This window comes from Diceros bicornis, chromosome 3, assembly GCF_020826845.1.
Source record: "Diceros bicornis minor isolate mBicDic1 chromosome 3, mDicBic1.mat.cur, whole genome shotgun sequence".
NCBI classification, from domain to species: Eukaryota; Metazoa; Chordata; class Mammalia; order Perissodactyla; family Rhinocerotidae; genus Diceros; species Diceros bicornis.
Window position 1 is genome coordinate 79,756,068 of NC_080742.1, and position 18,714 is coordinate 79,774,781.

General features: G+C 33.9%; 1 protein-coding gene across 5 annotated transcripts in view; it reads left to right on the top strand.

The window, feature by feature from the left end:
- MKLN1 (muskelin 1) overlaps positions 1–18,714 on the top strand; it is a 315,619-nt gene that overhangs the window by 282,414 nt on the left and 14,491 nt on the right. For all 5 annotated transcript variants that reach the window (XM_058530101.1, XM_058530106.1, XM_058530095.1 and 2 more), the window contains 4 exons: positions 8,137–8,284; positions 9,813–9,927; positions 11,386–11,525; positions 17,288–17,390. In XM_058530101.1, the coding sequence (XP_058386084.1) occupies positions 8,137–8,284; positions 9,813–9,927; positions 11,386–11,525; positions 17,288–17,390 (506 nt within the window). The remainder of the gene's footprint in view (positions 1–8,136; positions 8,285–9,812; positions 9,928–11,385; positions 11,526–17,287; positions 17,391–18,714) is intronic.

Consider the following 18,714-nt stretch of genomic DNA (forward strand, 5'->3'; position numbering starts at 1 on the left):
TTCTACTTCCCCCAAAGGGTTTAAAGATATGAAACCCTTGCTTAGGGGGGTGATAGAAGATGGAAGTGATAAACTGGTTCTTCATGCCCAGGCTTTACTACCCTATGGTGGTTCCCCTCCATTTTTCTTAAACTCACTGGTGCTGATGCTAGTTAAGGCCTGGCTTTTGGTCCCTCCTGATATATCTTAACAGAAAGAATAGCTGATACCCTGACAAACATTACCTTGCAAACCAATATATCTGGACGATTAAGAACTACAGCTGTCTCAAAAGAAATCAATAAACTGACAACATGTATGATCTAAGGCAGAATTATTGTAATAAGTGAACCAAGAATTTAAAGCAAGCGTGATTAATATAGTTAAAGATATAGGGAACATGTTAGTATTATGAAATAAAATCTAAAAATCACAAAATCAGAACCAAATGGAAATATTAGTTATGAAAAATATATTTGACATGAAGAATGCAACAAATATTATAAATAGAATGGTTACGAATCAGTTAATTAGTTGAAAGATTAGATTGAACATTCTTCCCGGAAGAAATAGGAAAGAAAAAAAGAGAGAAAATATAAAAGAAAAATCAAAGGATATTGTGAAAAGTTGTATAAGTACCAACATCTTAATAGCAGTTATAGAAGGAGAGAAAAATAAAAATTTCAGAAAGTGAAATAATTGAAGAAATGGAGATAAATTTCCTAGAATTCAGAAAAGATGAAAGGCCTCAGATTGGTGAAAGGGCTTTTAGTGTACCAAACAGTAAAAATAAGGGGAAATATATACCTAGACATATTAAAATAAAATTAAGAATATCAAAGACACAGAGAAAATTCTGAAAGATTTCAGAGAGAAAGAGCATATGACCTACAAGAGAAGAGGAAGATAGACTCAGCTCAACAGCAATAACGAATGGAAGAAAATAGTAAAATTAAAAAGTACTCAAGGAAAATGACTTTGAACCAAGAAATTTATATCCTTCTAACTTTGTATGTGAGAGTGAAATAAAATATTTTCAGGTATATTTGCCTCAGAAAGTTTGCCATATGAAGACCCATATTGGAAACCCATTTGGAATCACGACTCAATGAGAAATAGATCTAGGAGATGTTATAAGTATGTGATAAATGGTGATCAAATTATATTGAGAAAATTTAGTGTTGCCTGAAGAAAAACACTAGGACCAAAATTCTAAGCAAGAAAAATTCTAAGCAATAAAAACATGATGGGGGAGGGGGAATGGGGCACCATATAAATTCAGCTATTGTGATTGGACTTACAGGAAAGAAAATATTCTACATTATTAAAACTTTTTCATTCCAAAATGTCTTATACAAGGCTCAAGATCTAATGATTCTTTATTTTCTTTCAAGCTTCGTTTTCTTTTCCTGTGTCATGTATCACTGCCACTCTTTCTTTTATCTCATGTCATTCTTTTCCTTGGATTCCTTTTTTGTTTTGTTGGAATAGCTCCTCAAAGAATTTTTGCATAAGCAGTCATCAATATGAACTTTCATATTTCTGCTGATCCAAAAATTCCTTTATTTTGCCCTCATTGTTGGGATTGCTAGTTTAACTGGAAATAGAATTTTAGTTCCGTATCTTTTATATTCGTCAGAGTTTTGAAGTTATTACTCCATTGTATTCTAGCATTCATTCTTACTGATAAAAGGTGTAATGTTAGTTTGATACTTATTCTTCTGTATGTAATAACCTGCTTTTTCCCTGTCTAGAATCTTTTAGAATTTTTCTTTGATTCCTGGAGTTTTGAAGTTTCATGAAGAGATATATGATATGATCTTTTTTTAATAAAACATGCTTAGTACCCAGGACTCTTTCAAATAGGACACCCACTTGTTTCTTCTGTTCAGGGAAATTTTCTTTAATTACGTTTTCCTTCTACATTATTTCACCTCTCCTTCTAGTGTTCTTCAGACAGATTTTTTACTTCAATGGCTTTATCGTCTGTGACCCTTAACTTTTCTATCATATAATTTCTATATCTTTGCTATATATTCTGATAACTTATCAATTTTATCTTGAGACCGCTGACTTTGTTTTTAATTATGCCCATTTTGTTTTCATTATATCATTTAATTTTTTTAAATCATAGTTTTGCTTTTTAATATCTTTTCATATTCTCTGCTGCTTTTTATGGAAGCTTGTTCTTGTTTTCATACATGTAATATGCTCTTTACACTCTACAAGGATAATGAGTTTTTGGGTTTTTTCTAAGTTCTGTTCCTTTCTGTGATTTCTGTTTTCCACTTGTGGTATTTGTTCATCTAGGTCCCTCTCTTTACACTGTTGATTTTTTTCTCATATGTCTTATGATTCCTGTCTAAACATTAAAATTTATGAATAAAGGACTACATCAGTTAAGAAAGGTAACTGACAGTGGTTTCCTATGTATAGGTCTATTTTCCCATTAGGCTTCTCCCTTAGATAAAACACTTACCAGGGGTTTTGTATAAATGCATGGCTCCTAGTGTCCCCTGGGTTTTCTTATAGAATACATCAACTGAGAATAGACAGGCAGCTTGGGACATACATGATTATTAAAGCAAATCTCCCTTGTCTCCTCCCCCATCTTTCCCTAATGTCTGTTGTGAAGATTTGGAGTTACTTTAAGCTCTGCTCTCCTTATTCAGGCCCCTTTGTCCTTATTAGAAGCTCTCCACAGGAGTCCCCCTCCTGCTTTTTGTATTTGATGTCTTATTTGGAAGTTTTCCATCTTTTATCTCTGGTGAGTTGGGCTCTCTTTTTCTTGCGAATGATTTCCCTCTCAGCATAAACCCAACTGCTATATTTCAAGATTTCTCAAAATTTCTTATCTCTTGATGACATACTTTCTTCTTTTCTAGCGCTTTTTTTTTTGTTTGTTTTTACTGGAATATCTTTTCTGCCAGTTCAGTGGGGTGATGGGAAACAGAGATAATGTAGTTAGTGTTTAGTTTACTATCTGAAGCCAAAAGGCCCTACCTTTAGATTTCATAAGCAGCTTCTGTTAGTAGTAAAAAATCAAGAGTCTAAAATACCTACTGGTACTAGATCATAATTTTATATAAATGTATATATACACACATACACGTATATAATTTTTTACATTTTAATTTCTTTAATAAGAATGTGTAAAATCTCTATTTCCAATGAAAAATAGGGATTTTTTTCCTTCTGTTTACAAAGGAGGTAACAGAAATTAGATTTAGAATATTATAGAAATGGACATTTTTAGTAGTTTCTTAGAGAAATCTAAACTGCTTTTGAAGGTAGATATGGAAAACTTTATTTTCATTGGTTTTCTATTGAAATGTTTTTTGAATTGTTACTGTGTGTAGAATGGAGTAGAAGTAGGAATTAAGCCTAAGTGCAATTTGTAAAACTTAGGCAAAATGCCATTAACATAGATACATTCAGTGTAAGTTGAATTAACCCCCTGATCTTTAGGAACTCCTCAGATCTAAGTTTTCATTTTCTAGGGAAAAAAATCTAAAATACTTTAATTCTTATAAAGTAATACCTAGTTTTAGTTTTGTAACTATCATGCCAGCAAAATGGTTTAAAAACATTTTTTTTTAGTGCCAGGAAAACTCTCTTTTGAAGCCTGCATTTCCTTTCCATCTAAATAACAGCATTCTAAGTATTAATGTAAAATTTTGTTCATGAGAAATTTGGAAGGATGTGGGAATTTTTCACTTGTTAATAAAAGTCTCCAGTATTTATACCCAGATATGTTTTTTCTGTATTTTGGTTGAGATTTTTCTTTTCTTATAGCTATAAAAGCAATCTATATTGAAAAAATTCATATTATATAATAGAAAATAGAAGTTTCCTCCCTGCCATAACTATTATTTATGGTTTGGTTTAATGTTCTTTCGTATCTTTTCTGTTCACGTACAAACATATATTTTCTATATAAACATTTTTCCTGTCTTTAGTATGCAATAAAAATTATGTTTGTAAGAGTCTGTAAACTTAAGGATTAATAGAAATTTTGTCCTTGAGAGATTTCACCTTTGAGTATTCTTAGAGTAAAATATTTGGATACCTTCAAAATAATTCAGTGAAACATTTTTACTCTTTTCACAAGGTTCTGCTCCAAGCTTGGTGTCTGTCAGTCTAGAGATTTCTCGTGTTTATGACAACATCTACCCTTCTCATGCTGATGATATCCATTTTGTGGAAATAATGCTTCTTTATTGATATTTCCTTACTACCTTCTTCCAGTTCACTCCGTTACAGTCATAACAGCCTCGAATTGATCTGTGTATCTCAAGAGGCTCTCACTTTGCCTATCCAGGCTGCACGCTAATACGAGTTTAATATTACTAAAAGTTTTAGCCTATCACTGCTATGAGCCTCCTGAGTCTTACCTTAACAACAGAAATTTCAACTTTACAAAGACCCAATACATTATCTAGCTCTGTTTTCAATTTTTAGATGAGAAAACTGAGATCCAAAAAAGTTTCTTGCATGAAATCATATAGTTAATTGGGGAAGTCTAGACTAAAACAAGATTTTCTGCTTTCATTCCCTTTCGTTTCCAATGCTTACTGGTATTTAAGTTCCTAGGCTGGCTTTCAAAAACCTGTTGAACACTCAGATCTGATTTCTGTATTATAAGCAAGGTAACTCCAAATGGATGTTTGTAAGTTGGAAATTACTTATATCTTATAAATAGAGATAACGTTACAAAAATATTTTAAGAGCTTTGATGCTAATGTGGTTACAAAAAAAAAGAGCCTTCTCTCAAGACAATTAACCATTTCTTTCACACCCTACAGAATTTTATTAGCATTTGTAAAGATTAAAGGTTTATTGATGTGAAATCACTTGAGAATGTGAAACCAATATGAACCCAGTGGTTTAATATCTTCATTTGGCTGCAGTTTTTCTTTATTTGCTTTGAAGAACAATGTCTTGCTTTAGGCACTTAGCATATTAATTGGCTATGCCTTAGGATGAGTTACCATGTCAAACTCTAGCTAGCACAAAATCAATACTAGAGCACAAATGACAAAAGAAAAAATAGATAAATTGGACTCCATCAAAATGAGAAACCTTTGTGCCTCAAAGGATACGAGAAAATATAAAGACAACCCACAGAATGGAAGAAAATTTTGCAAATCATATATCTGATAAGGGATTTGTGTCCAGAGTATATAAAGAACTCTTAAAACTCAATAATAAAGAAAGAAATAACCCAGTTTAAAAATAGGCAAAGGATTTGAATAGACATTTCTCCAAAGATATACAAATGGCCCGTAAAGTACATGAAGAGGTATTTAACATCATTAGTCTTTCAAGAAATGCAAATCAAAACCACAATGAGATACCACTTCATACCCACTAAGATGGCTATAATAAAAAAGATGGACAATAGCAAGTGTGATAAGGATGTAGAGAAATTAGAACCTTCTTAAATTGTTGGTGGACAGTGTCAAATGATGCAGCCACCCCATGGCAAGATTTGAAGGGAGGTATGGGGAGTGTCTGCTAATGGGTACAGGGTTTCTTTCTGGAGTAATGACAATGTTCTAAAATTAGATTGTGATGGTGGTTTTACAGTGAATATAGTAGAAAACACTAAACAGTACACTTTAAGTGGGTGAATTGTATGATATGTGAATTATATCTCTGTAAAGCTGTTGAAAAAGCCAATGATAGATTTGAATTATACCTGGGAGGCAAAATCAATATTATGCAGAGTAAAAGACATATTGGATATGAAAGATCAAAGAAATAGGAAGTATATAGTTTCTAGTATGCTTTGTAGTCAAAGTAATTTTTTATAATACCTTATGGTACAAATTTTATAAACATTCTAGTCTTACCTCCCTGAGTATTGTAAACCTGCCCACTGCTTCTCTTTTTGAGAAGCAACCGTTGTCATTTTTCTCTTCTGCTACTAAGCTGCTTCTAGGCAAAATGTGACAATGTGGGGGGAAAAAAGCATGTGAAGTTTGGTCTTACATTTTTCCACATTCTTACAGGCCTCCACCAGCCCAATACTCCTTTAGTCTCCTCTCTTTGATGACTCCACCCCCCTTTTTATAGAATTCAAAATTTCTTTCCATCTTCACTGATTTTCATTCCACCCAAACATTTCCATTTCTTCAGTGGGTCCTTATTTAACGTAAGAGGGTTGTTGCATTAGTTTATAATAAGTCATCCATCTCTGATATATGCGTTTTAAAAGATTATAGAACAGGAGTCAGCAAACTTTTTCTTTGAAGAGCCAAATGTAAGTATTTTCAGTTTTGCAGGCCATAAATTTGTTGTTGCAACTACTCAGCCTTGCTGTTGTAGGGTGAAAACAACCACAGACAAAATGTAAATGAATGGACAAGGCTTGATTTGACCCTAGGTGGGCCAGATCAAGCCATAGTTTGCCAACCCATGTTATAGAATTCTTATTCAAAGGCTCAGTATTAAGACAAAATGGGATGAAGAAATTTAAGTACAGTAAATTTAGGTGGTTATGTCCTCCACTTTCACCACTAATGAAAGTGATTTCATTTCTTTACAGTTTTATCTTTCTTCCAAGGTTATCTGAGGAACAGAGGTCAGAACCTTGGGGCTTTTGAAAGTTTACCATGCCTTATTAAGAAAATACCAGACTTTACATAACCACTAAAGACTATGACACAAGGATTGAGGTTATTATTAAGATTAGGTCGATGTATATGTATGTAGAAATATATTTGTGTATGGATGCATACAATTTATGTATTGTGTTGTCTGTGTGTGCGTATAATTCTTTAATATGCTACTGTGGAATGCATTTGGATAGTCTCTAAAATATCCCAAACAAATTTATTGAATAGGAATGTAAAAGGACAAATAAATTTAAGGTAAGCTAGGAAAAAATAAATACTGGATTATTTGGCCCTGCTTACATAGATAAAGACTGGGGTCAGCCCCACGGCATACTGGTTAAGATTGGTACACTCTGCTTTGGCGGCCGGGGTTCGTGGGTTCGGATCCTGGGTGTGGACCTACACCACTCATCAGTCATACTGCAGCTGTGACCCACATACAAAGTAGAGGAAGATTGGCAAAGATGTTAGCTCAGGGCTAATCTTCCTCAAGCAAAAAAAGAGGAAGATTGGCAACAGATATTACCTCAGGGCAAATCTTCCTCAGCAAAATAATGATAATAAATAACGTAGATAAAGACAAGTGAAGATGAGTGTGGCTAACATCTCCTGCCATTGTATTCTGGATTGGTTGAAATATTTTATTTCAATCTGATGTTTGTTTAGCTTTTTGAACATATGATAATTGTTCATGTATTAAAAGAAATGTGGTGTTGAAACAATGACATTGTTTTAGATCCATGGCAATTATGTTGTGAATCATAAAATTATATTTCAACTGATATTTTCAAATAACAATGATGAGAAAAATTTGCATTTGCCATATCATCTTTTAAAAATTATTCAGTAATGCAGAATGACCATCACTCATTTAATGGATTTCTTAGAAAAATAAAACATTATTAACTGGGGAATTTGAGCCCCTCAGGAAAACAAAATGGCATAGTATACCCCAAGATGTTTTATTTTTTTTCTTGAAAATTGTGTCATTTCATTGTATGTCATGAACAGGTATTTTAAATGACTCTGACCTTATTAAACAAATCTGTGTTTTACTTTTTGTCAGATTTTTGTTTTTCCAGGTCAAGATCTGAATATTTTGTCTCTGCTTTTAAATTAGAGCTGACCCAGATAATATATCAGTTAATTAAAGCATTGCCCTTTCCCTCAATAAGAATAATTACATTGCATAACTCTTTCTACCTCTTTCCTCCTTCTAGCTGTATTCTGGTAATTAGCATTCATTATTCTTTCAACAAATAATTGCATAACCATTATATGCCAGGCAGTGTTTTAGGCACTGGGAACAAAATAGTGAACCAAACAATCTCTGCCTTTGTAGAACTTATATTCTAGAGTGGAGAGAAGACAATAAAACAATTGTTTATTGTTTGATATAAAAGTTATGTAGTATGTTAGAAGATAACTGCTGTGGACACAGATAAGGCAGGGTAAGGATGTGTAGTCTTTTATAGAGTAGTGCTAATCTGTTATCTCATGTGGATATTGTCATCTTATTTTCTCTTTCAATTTCTAGTTCCAATGACAGGATTCACACAGAGAGCAACCATTGATCCAGAACTGAATGAAATACATGTCTTATCTGGACTCAGCAAAGACAAGGAAAAGAGGGAAGAGAATGTCAGAAATTCATTCTGGATTTATGACATTGTGAGGAATAGTTGGTAAGGAGCTCTTGTCTGTGCTGCAATCCCAATGTCACATTTATTTGAAGTTGTTGGTTTATTCAAAAGAGAGAAATGGAAGGCTTATGTTAATTTGTGATGTCATACATGTAAGTTTCAGTATTGGGGAGAAAAGTCATTATGTATACAGTGACATTTAGTGAATGGATTTTTACCTGTGAATTGTTCAATTAGTGGATGGTTCTTGGTCTAGTAGTCAAAAGAATTGTATTTTAGTCTAGGTTTTGCTACCAAGTAGATGCGTGAACCTGAGAACAATATTTTTTTTAGTGTTTCCATGTCTTAGTTTTTATAAAACAAAGTGGTTTGACTAGGTAAGGGTGGGGGGCATTATTATTTAGATTTTCAAACCAGGCTCCTCTTGTCAAAGAGCATCTCACAGAACTGGTGCACATTTTGCTTTGGAAAACACCAGCCTAGAGGATCCAGCCTCTAACATTCTGTGATTACTGCATAAGTGAATATTCTACAGAACAGAAGCACTTTTAGAGAACTTCCTCCATTCAGTAATAGAGGGTGGTGCTCAGCATCTAAGGAATTTATTATTTTCTAAATAGGACATTTATTTACAGTAAAAAGGAAAACCATCTACTGTGATTTTTTTTTTTTAATTGTGAATAGATAGGATATCATCTCTTTCAACCTTTGGTTTGAGCCTCTTACTGAACCAGGTTCATTTTGCCCACCACACAATGTGCCAATCACCAAGGTGATGACTTTGCAGCAGAGAAAGGGTTTATTCACAAGGCAGCCAAGCAAAGAGACAGGAGAACAAATCTCAAATGAGCCTCCCTGAAAATGGGGAGGGATATTTATTGGATAGAGGGGCAAGGTGATTTTAAGTGGGGGAATAGATGATTGGAGGTAAGAAGAAGTGTGGTAATTGATGATCCGTGCAAGCATAGTCAAGCTTCATGGCTCTTCATAGGACACATGTTCACAAAATGGTGAGCATTAGCATGAACTGAGGGTGGAGTTTTCGGCCCCCTGACATCAAAGGGTCACCTATCAGTCCTCCACGCAGGCCCAGTTGATGAGTCAGTGGTCTTAACCGGCCTCAACTGGACAAGGAGTCTACTCTCAGTTCCTGAAAAACTTAAGCACCCATTAGCCGTTACCGTGGCCCAAACTTCAGACGTGTCATCTGTGGGGTAGGCTTTAGTAATGCATTATCTAACTACTTTTGCGAACAGACAGCTAACTGAATATAGTTAAAGCAAGTTGGCTCCTGGTTTCAAGCCTTCATATATGCTATTTCTGTTTCATAACACGAGGTAGGTTGTTCTTATGTGAGGTTTTTGATGGGCATTAAAAGAACTCAGCTCAATTTTAACAAATTCAGATTATTTTATGAGAGTGACAAGAACTTTAAGATTTGATGTGAACAAATTTGTAATTTTTTGGTTGGTAATTAGACATGCAATTAATTTGCTTGCTACAGTTGCATTAACATTATGTGTGCTGCTAATTTTCTAGGAGAGAATGCCTTAAAAGCAATATCTTGCAGGTCTTGTGTCTATAAGAATGATCAAGCTGCAAAGGATAATCCAAGTAAAAGTCTTCAGGAGGAAGAACCATGTCCACGATTTGCCCATCAGCTTGTATATGATGAGTTACACAAGGTATCCTAACTACATTGACCTGTAAACTTTCCATGACCTATAATCTGAAAGAATCCCAGAATGTATGTTTCTTATTATTTTTAAGTGGATTTGAATAAAAAGTTATAATACATAGCAAACATTCAATAGAATATGTAGCATTCAATCTCATTTTTCCCTAAAATTCCTTAAGAGAATAAACATTTTTGCGTAGTCTATAATTCCAAGTACTTTTCCTCTTTTGAAAATGGTCAGTGGCTGCTCTTAGCTGCATAGATCAGATATATTGGCCTAGTGTTTCTACAATATGAATATCCAAGTAAAAATGTATAGTTTTCAGTGTTTGGGTACCTTGTCCTATGTTATGAAAAGGTATTTATAACTTCCTGATTTTAGATTTTTCCATTGAATAAGAAGTCTTTTATTATATATCTAAAATATATCTTTATTTTTCCTGTGTTTGTGTGACATATTTTTCATCAGCCTTGTGAAAATAGTCCTACATTCTGAAGTTTTAGTGTCACTCAGTGTTAAGAATGGTTTCTTTAACTATTTCTCCCTTAAACTTGACACGTAGTTTGGTGATTAGGCTCAGATTATATGGTAAGTTACTGACAGAACCTGTATTCTTTCTGTTCAGGCCATAGATGATTATTTAAATTCAGTGTCATTTGAGACCTTTAGGTAAAAGATACCATGGGAATGAATAAAAGCCCTTTCTCTTAGAGTCTCTGAAATCAAAGGGTAAATGAATTTCCATCTATAGGATAGAAATAATATTGCTATTGTATAACACTATTGAATATAAATGTTTTAAAAATTTCAGGAAATGCTTTAACACTTTATATAAGTAAAGAATATCACTAAAACTGTAATTAATATAATAGTAAAATCATATTGCATTCCTTTTACATTTCTTTTTTTGGTATTAATTGAATAACGGAATAGTGTTTTAAAAGTTATTTCACAAATCATATGTGCCATTAAGGCTAAAGCAAAATTAAGGTGCTTAAATTAAATTTAAAACTTAAAAAGTTTCTAGTTACTGTTGACCTTCAGTGATTCAACATGTGTGTCAGAGTTTTTTTAAAGGTATCATTTGTTATTATGATCAACACTTGATTAATTTGATAATCTCCATTATTCATTGCCCTAGGCAATCTCTATATCTTGGATTAGCTTCTATCATTGCTTTTGTTTCACGTCTTCCATTGTCAATATAGTTGTGGTAATACAACTCATTTTAATATAAAATATAATTTAAGGAAGCAGCCACAGTACTTAAAAGTAGAAAGGAAACCTGAGAAAAATCAAGAGAAGCCTTTGGTAGAAATGCAATAATGTTTTAATTTTTTTTATGAGTAAGGCTAAGGAAGTTACCTGTTATACACTACTACCAAAATGAAGAAATTTTACTATGACTTCTCTAGTTTCTTGAGCATGCATGCATTTTTTAAAATCTGGTTTGTCTTCTTACAGGTTCATTATTTATTTGGTGGGAATCCAGGAAAATCTTGCTCTCCAAAGATGAGATTAGATGACTTCTGGTCACTGAAGTTGTGTAGGCCTTCAAAAGATTACTTACTGAGGCATTGCAAGTACCTCATAAGAAAACACAGGTATAAAAAATAATTCACTGAAAACTTTTATTTAATATTATCAGCTATTGTTAGTATTACCCAAGCTTCGGAGATGTGACTTTGTCTTTGGAAATTTAGTGACATGACAGTGTGAATACCGTGAAGATCATGACTTTTGTAAGTGCCCTGTTATTCTCCTTAGTTTTGCTTTCTTCTTTTAAAGGGTGATACAAGGTGAAAATAGATATTGATGCTAAAAATTTCTAAATATAGAACAAGGAAATTTTGCAACTGTTAAAATAATGGAAAAATTTCTGTGAAGGTGATGAACCTACTTTCAAGTAACTCAAGGCCTAACCACTACAAATTACATCAGTTCTAGATTATTGACAGATGCCTGACCTATTGACAACTCTCTTAACAGTGAACGTGATGATATAGTTTACTAAATATCTTTATAATTTGATGTTGCAGAATACAACTTCAAATATGATTATAGTTTTACATCATTACCTTTGTCATTTGATTGCAAAATCATGTAATCACTTTTACATGTATCTCCCGGGTCATGTTTGCCTTTTAGCTGTAGCTGGTGATAAGCTACTAAAAAATGTAGAAAAGTATATTTGTCCTTTTGGTTACTGATAGTGTTAGATGGTAAAAATTTATAGCTTGGAAGGAGAAGGTTAGCCTTTAATGATGATAATGGCTGCCATTTATTGAGCAATTTTTGTGTGCTAGATCCTGCATATTAATAATCACAATAAGCCAATGGAATAGGTACTGTTATTATCACTATTTTATAAAAGAAGAAATGCAGGCGTTTTTAAATGGGTTATGTAGCTCATCTAAGGTCACTCAAGCATAAGTGAACAGAGCCAGGATTTGATACTGAGTATTCTGACTCCAGAGTTCACCATTTAACCCCCCCCACCCTCCCACCACCCACCCACACATACAAGCATACATGTATACGTATATACACATATATGCATACATGTATGTGTTTGTGTGTTTATTATATATATTTATGTATTATATTTTATATGGAATATAAGTACATAAAAATCTCTGTGTAAGTTTAAATTAGATTTGTGATTTTTTATCATATCATGTTTACTTACTGTTCCTTTCTCTGGTTTCACAAGCTATGCTTGAGAGATAAGTTAACAACAGAAGTTAGTTACTTATGTTACTTTGGCATTATTGTGAATAATCAGTGTGTTTCCTATAGAAACTACAGGAGAAAGGGTCTGAATCTTCACATTGGCTAGATGGCAAGAGATAAATTCTGTTTTATTAACAAGATTTAAACTTGAAGTACCTTCAACAAATGTTTACATTGCTAAAATTTTATTCTAAAATTTTATTCCTTAATACTTTACTTAATGTTAAACTTTGTTTTTAAAAGGATAAGACAAATTTGGGGAAATTATAGTGTTCTTTTTCTACTTCAGATATAACAACTGGTAGTTGGAATGTTAAGTTGAGCTCTTTTTAAAAATTTCCTGACCAAAAGCTCATTAGAGATTAAAGGAGATGTTTGGTGCAATATATAAAGAATTGAAACTCACTTTTAAACACTTTCTTTTGGCTTTTAATTGAAAAAGTAGTGCATGATTAATAAAGAAAAAACATGAGTTCTCGCTTTCCACCAAAAGAATTGAATCTCTCATCATCTCACCATTCAGAAATAATAACTTAATATTTTGGTGTATATCCTTCAAGCTATGTGTGCACACATAGATTTTTGTTTAACTGAAAAATAAGGATCATATTACTTTGAATCTGATTTCTTTCAATGAATGATGTCTTACAAACATCTTATGACCATGTTAATAGATAAAAGTACAAATCATAATTATAATGGCTATGTAGTGTTCTAGTCTATGTGGAATTTACTTAACTAGTCTCCTTTTTTAGAATATTTAGAGTGTTTCCAGCTTACTTGCTATTATGAGTAATACTGTAGTTAATATTATTATTTACCTCTGTATGTATCCGTATCCAGAAATTCTGTAGGATAGTGGTAGAATTAATGAATTATAAATTGCCCTACAGAAAGTTAATTTTCATTCCTTCCAAAAATAAGTGAAATTACTCATTTTCCCACAGCCAAGCTATCCTGAGAAGTATTACTCTTTTTGATCTTTGGCAGTTGTTTTTCTTCTTTAAAAATGTATCAGTTGGCAGGTGAAATGACAATTTATGGGAATTTGAAGTATATGTATTATGGCATGTTTTAAGTTTCAAGTACAAACATCATTGTTAGTGACTTGTGCTAATAAAGGCATGAAATGAGGAATGAAAGTAGATAAAGAATAAAAGAATAATCAGTAACAAATCATTTAAATTTTTAAATATATGATGAAAGACTCAAGCAAACCTTGTGTGTTATGAGAATGATTCATGAAATAAAGTGACTGAAGTTGAAAGGCAGCAAGTTTATGTGACTGGGCAAATAACCTTTGAAATTTGCTACTGTGGGTAAAGAAGTATGCTTAGGTCATCCAGAACTTAAAACAGAAAAGCCCTTGAAGGAGAATTTAAGAATGTTTAAAGACCCTATCCATTTGTATAGATTATTTTCAATTAGAGTGATAGTAGTAGCATAAAAATATGGAACATATACTCTTCTGATTGTGATACTTTTTGCCTTTAGTTCTAATAGCTAATGTCTTATTATTGGGAAAAGTACTAGATCTGGACCTTGGATTGGTATTCAAAGCCTTCAACTTAATCTTTCTGGAGATCAGTTTGCTCATGTGTAAAATGGCCAAAGCAACCACCTAAGGGTCTTTATAAACATCAATAAAACTATCTTCATTTATTTAAGAAATATTTATTGAGCACCTACAATGTGCCAGATATTGTCCTAGGCTCTGTGGATATGTCAATGAAGGAAACAAACAAAAATTCCTGCCCCAAGTTACCATTGTTATGCAGAGAGACTAACAATAAACATAATAAGGAATTTATATGTTACAGTAAGTATTATGAAAAAACGAAAACAGGTTAAGAACCATTTTTGTACATTAGCTGGGGATATGATTTTAAATAAGAGTATTAAGGTAGACCTCACTGCAAAGATGACATTTGAGTAGAGACCTAAAGAACATGAGGGAATGAATCATGCAGATATTTAAGGGGAAAGGTATTCCAGATAGGTAATAGACAAGGCTCTGAGGTAAAAAATATGCCTGGATTATTTGAGGAATAAATTGAGGAGTTCAGTGTGGTAGAAGTAGAATGAGTGAAGTGATTGTGGTAGGAGATGAGGTCCAAGTGATAAGAAGGGGACAGATTGTGAAGGGCCTTTGGGTTTTACTCTCTGGGAAAAGGGAGCATTGAAAGATTTTAAGTAGAGGAATGACTCATTCAGACTTATCTTTTAATAAAACCCGTGCTGCATTTTCTTCCAGAAGTACTGGGTAAAAGATTGTGGCTGTTTTCACTCAGATGGCGAATTCTTCAGAAACAACAGGTTTATATGTTGAGAAAGATGAGTTCAGTTTGTTGCACTTTAGGTGTTGGAGATCATCTGTGAGCATTCTGAGGAAAGGCTTGGGCTAATATTACATTTGTGAGTCACTAACAAGGAAAAGGAGCTTGCTCAGGGAGAGTAAGAAGAGTAGAGGGATGTTGAGCATTATCTGAGGATAGGTAGAGGGAAGATAGAGGAAGAGACACTCCATTAAAGAGATCAAGAAAGCAGAGTAAGATTCTGGATAAACTTTGAAGCTTGCATTAACAGAATTTCTTGATGGATTTGATAGGGGTTTGAGAGAAGAGAGCAGTGAAGGATGACTGCTAGAGCATCTTGAGAATCTTGTCTACTACTAATTCCAGCTGACAATAAAAGGTCCTAAAATGGGCATTTGAAAAATGTAGACCTTTTTTCCTACCAACTCTTAGATGAATTCAAGAGTTTGAGGGATGTTGCTACATTGCAGAGATAGAAGTTTGTTTCTATGAATTGGGTAGAACATAAAAATTACCTTTTTAATTCAAATTTCGTATTAAATTAGACATCTAATTTTGCCAGGCCCTTTTATAAACTGCTAATCAAGCTCGAGATGATTGCTTTTGGCTCGGGTGCCAAAACTCTGATCTAATCCATTGTGGACGACGTGGTAGAGTCACATGACTTCTGCCTGAGGGACTCTTGTCTGAGTGTTGTAAGGCTGGCTGACAATCAGGGTACTGTCTGGTACAAGAGAACTGTAATATTTTGCTAGTCTTTGCCCCTGCCTGAAATACAGGTACCCTATCACTAAGATTAGCTCTAGAGACGGGAAATTATTGATGCCCTCAGCCTGAACACCGTTGTGAAAGGCTCTTCACTATTTTCCTTTCCCAAATGAAATTAAGTGTCTTCTTATCTTTTTCTCTGTATAATATTTTGAAAAGCATACCAATTTATCAGAAATGTCAATATATCAGAATATCCATATATAATTATGCTGTAACAAAAGGACATTATCTTATTGAAATAGATAAATAGTCCCAAACAGCCTTTTTTTTTTTTTCTTGAGGAAGATTAGCCCTGAGCTAACATCTGTGCCATTCCTCCTCTACTTTACATGTGGGTTGTTGCCACAGTGTGGCTGATGAGTGGTGTAGGTCTGAGCCTGGGATCTGAACCTTCAGTGCAGCCGGGCCACTGAAGCAGAATGCGCCAAATTTAACCACTATGCCACGGGGCCAGCCTCCATCAAACAGACTTTTTTTGTGTGTGTGTGTGTGTGTGAGGAGATCAGCCGTGTGCTAACATCTGCCAACCTCCTCTTTTTTTTGCCGAGGAAGACTGGCCCTGGGCTAACATCCGTGCCCATCTTGCTCCACTTTATATGGGACGCCACCACAGCGTGGCTTGCCAAACAGTGCGTCGGTGCGCGCCTGGGATCCGAACCGGCGAACCCCAGGCCGCTGCAGCGGAGCGCATGCGCTTAACCGCTTGCGCCACCGGGCCAGCCCCAAACAGACTTTTTTGAATTAGGAGAAATCATTGTCTCTTTTTCAGCTTTGGAATCAAATAGGCCTATGTTTGATTCTACTTTGGCCACTTACTACCTCTTATCTTGGCCAAATTTGTTCTCTGGGCCTCAGTTTCTCATCTGTTTTTTTAAAAAATGATGATAAAACTTATTGTCGTCATAGACGACATATATTGTGAGTATAAATGAAGTGATATATGTAAAATACTTGATAAGGGTCTAGCACATAACAAATGCTTGATAAGTAGTTGCTATAATTGTTTTTGTTATTGTTATTTACTAAGACATGGAAATAGTCTCATTAAAAATATCTAATCAGTGTTAATGATACTCATTAAAAGAAACTATACTCATTTCTGTTTCTAAAGTTATCTGTTAAGTACCTCCAGTGGAAAGTATATTACACAAAGCTAACCAGGTATTTTTATTTTATCTCTGCTTGTTTTTTATGAAACACATTTGGCTTTTTTGCAGTTCTGTTATGTAAAGTGTTTGACATATTCACTATGTTTTGTAGTTGATTTAATCTTAGCTTGTAGTTTTAAGCGGGGGTAGGAAGTGGTGTTACCCAGTCTCTAGCACCACAACTGCCTGTGACCACCTCGCATTGCCATTACATCCCCAGAGACTTCACATCTACACTATCTACATGGCAGCATTCTTACTTCTGGATTCCCAAATGCAGGTTTTTTAGATATCCACAATATCTCCTCATACACAGAGTATTCCACTCCAGGTCTGAAAGACATTTCTGATGTTTTCTCATAACTCCAGACAATTATTGTTCTTGTTTACTTTTTCTAGGTTTGAAGAAAAGGCCCAAATGGATCCCCTTAGTGCTCTGAAATATTTACAAAATGATCTTTATATAACTGTGGATCATTCAGACCCAGAAGAAACAAAAGAGGTAAAGGTGGTAATAAACTTCAGAAATTGAACATTTTAAAATAAAATGTCTTTCTAACTTACATTTGCTGATTTTGCTCTTGGATATTTTAAGGAAAATATGATGACACTAATAATCTTAAAAATGGTATAGAGCAGATGAAATAAAAATTAAATAGGCACATTTTCATGTGATAATATAAGATTCAAGTCACACAAAAAATTGTTGATCCATTCAGAAAAAGATTTTCGGGTATAAAGTTTCAACTTAGACATTAGTTTTGTGTATTGGGAAGGAAATAGAAATTTTTACTTCTTCTTTAGTCCCATGCTTCCTTTACTTAGGGGTTAGATAATGCTTCAATATAAACTTTTCTGTTGATACTCCATAATCCCCTAAGTGAAGACAAAAAACTTTTTTGTAAGGAAAAAATGAAGAGGTTAGAGTAGAATCCTTGCTGCCTTGATATTTAGTTTTATTAATGTCATAACGGTATAGTTTGACTATAGGCTACTAACTTCATTCACCAGTAGTCCCTAAGCTTGAGAAATTAGTAACAGATAATTACTTTTCAGTTTTTTGGTTACTTAAAATGGGATGGAAGCAATCCTCTCTGAATATTTCATATTCTTAGGGCATATTTGCTTATTCACAGTGTGTGAATACACCTACAATGAGTTTCATGGTCTTATAGCCTCTCTTCCTACTAATTTCTGAGATTCCTTTTGTCACTTTTCCTTTTGCCAACGTCCTTGTTCATAGTTCATCTAGTAACATCTGAACTGCAATCCATTTTACCTCTGCTCACAGAATTGGTGCTAATTATATGTAATTCTGTCCCTTACATCTTTTTCCCTGTTAGCTGTTGCTTTGTTTTGGCTTTTTAATAGCAACATCAAGTAGTGCTTTTCTCTGTTCAGCATTGACACAGGTTTCAGACTCAATGTCAAATCACTTTCAGGTACCAGGTTCATCGTACTATCAAGTAGTAGAGCCTGCATGTCCTTGGCACCCAAACAAAGAGATACTCTTTCATAGTTGCCTACTGTGAAAATAAGGCTTATTTCTCTTACTCAGTATTGGTTACCCTTCAATAGGTAGAGAATCAGCAGAACACACTATAGAACCCCCTGAAGGAGGACAGTTAATTGTCTTTCTTGAATCTTCAGTCAATTCATAATACTATTTGAAATAGGGGAAATTATCATAGTTTTGCCATGTAGCAGAATATGTCTGGTTTAATCTGTTATGGCTTATAACTGAACATAGTTGTGAGGAGTCCATTAATGTTCCTTTTGTTAGACCATGCATTTGCGAGTTATAAATAGATTTCCTTGTGTTTTTG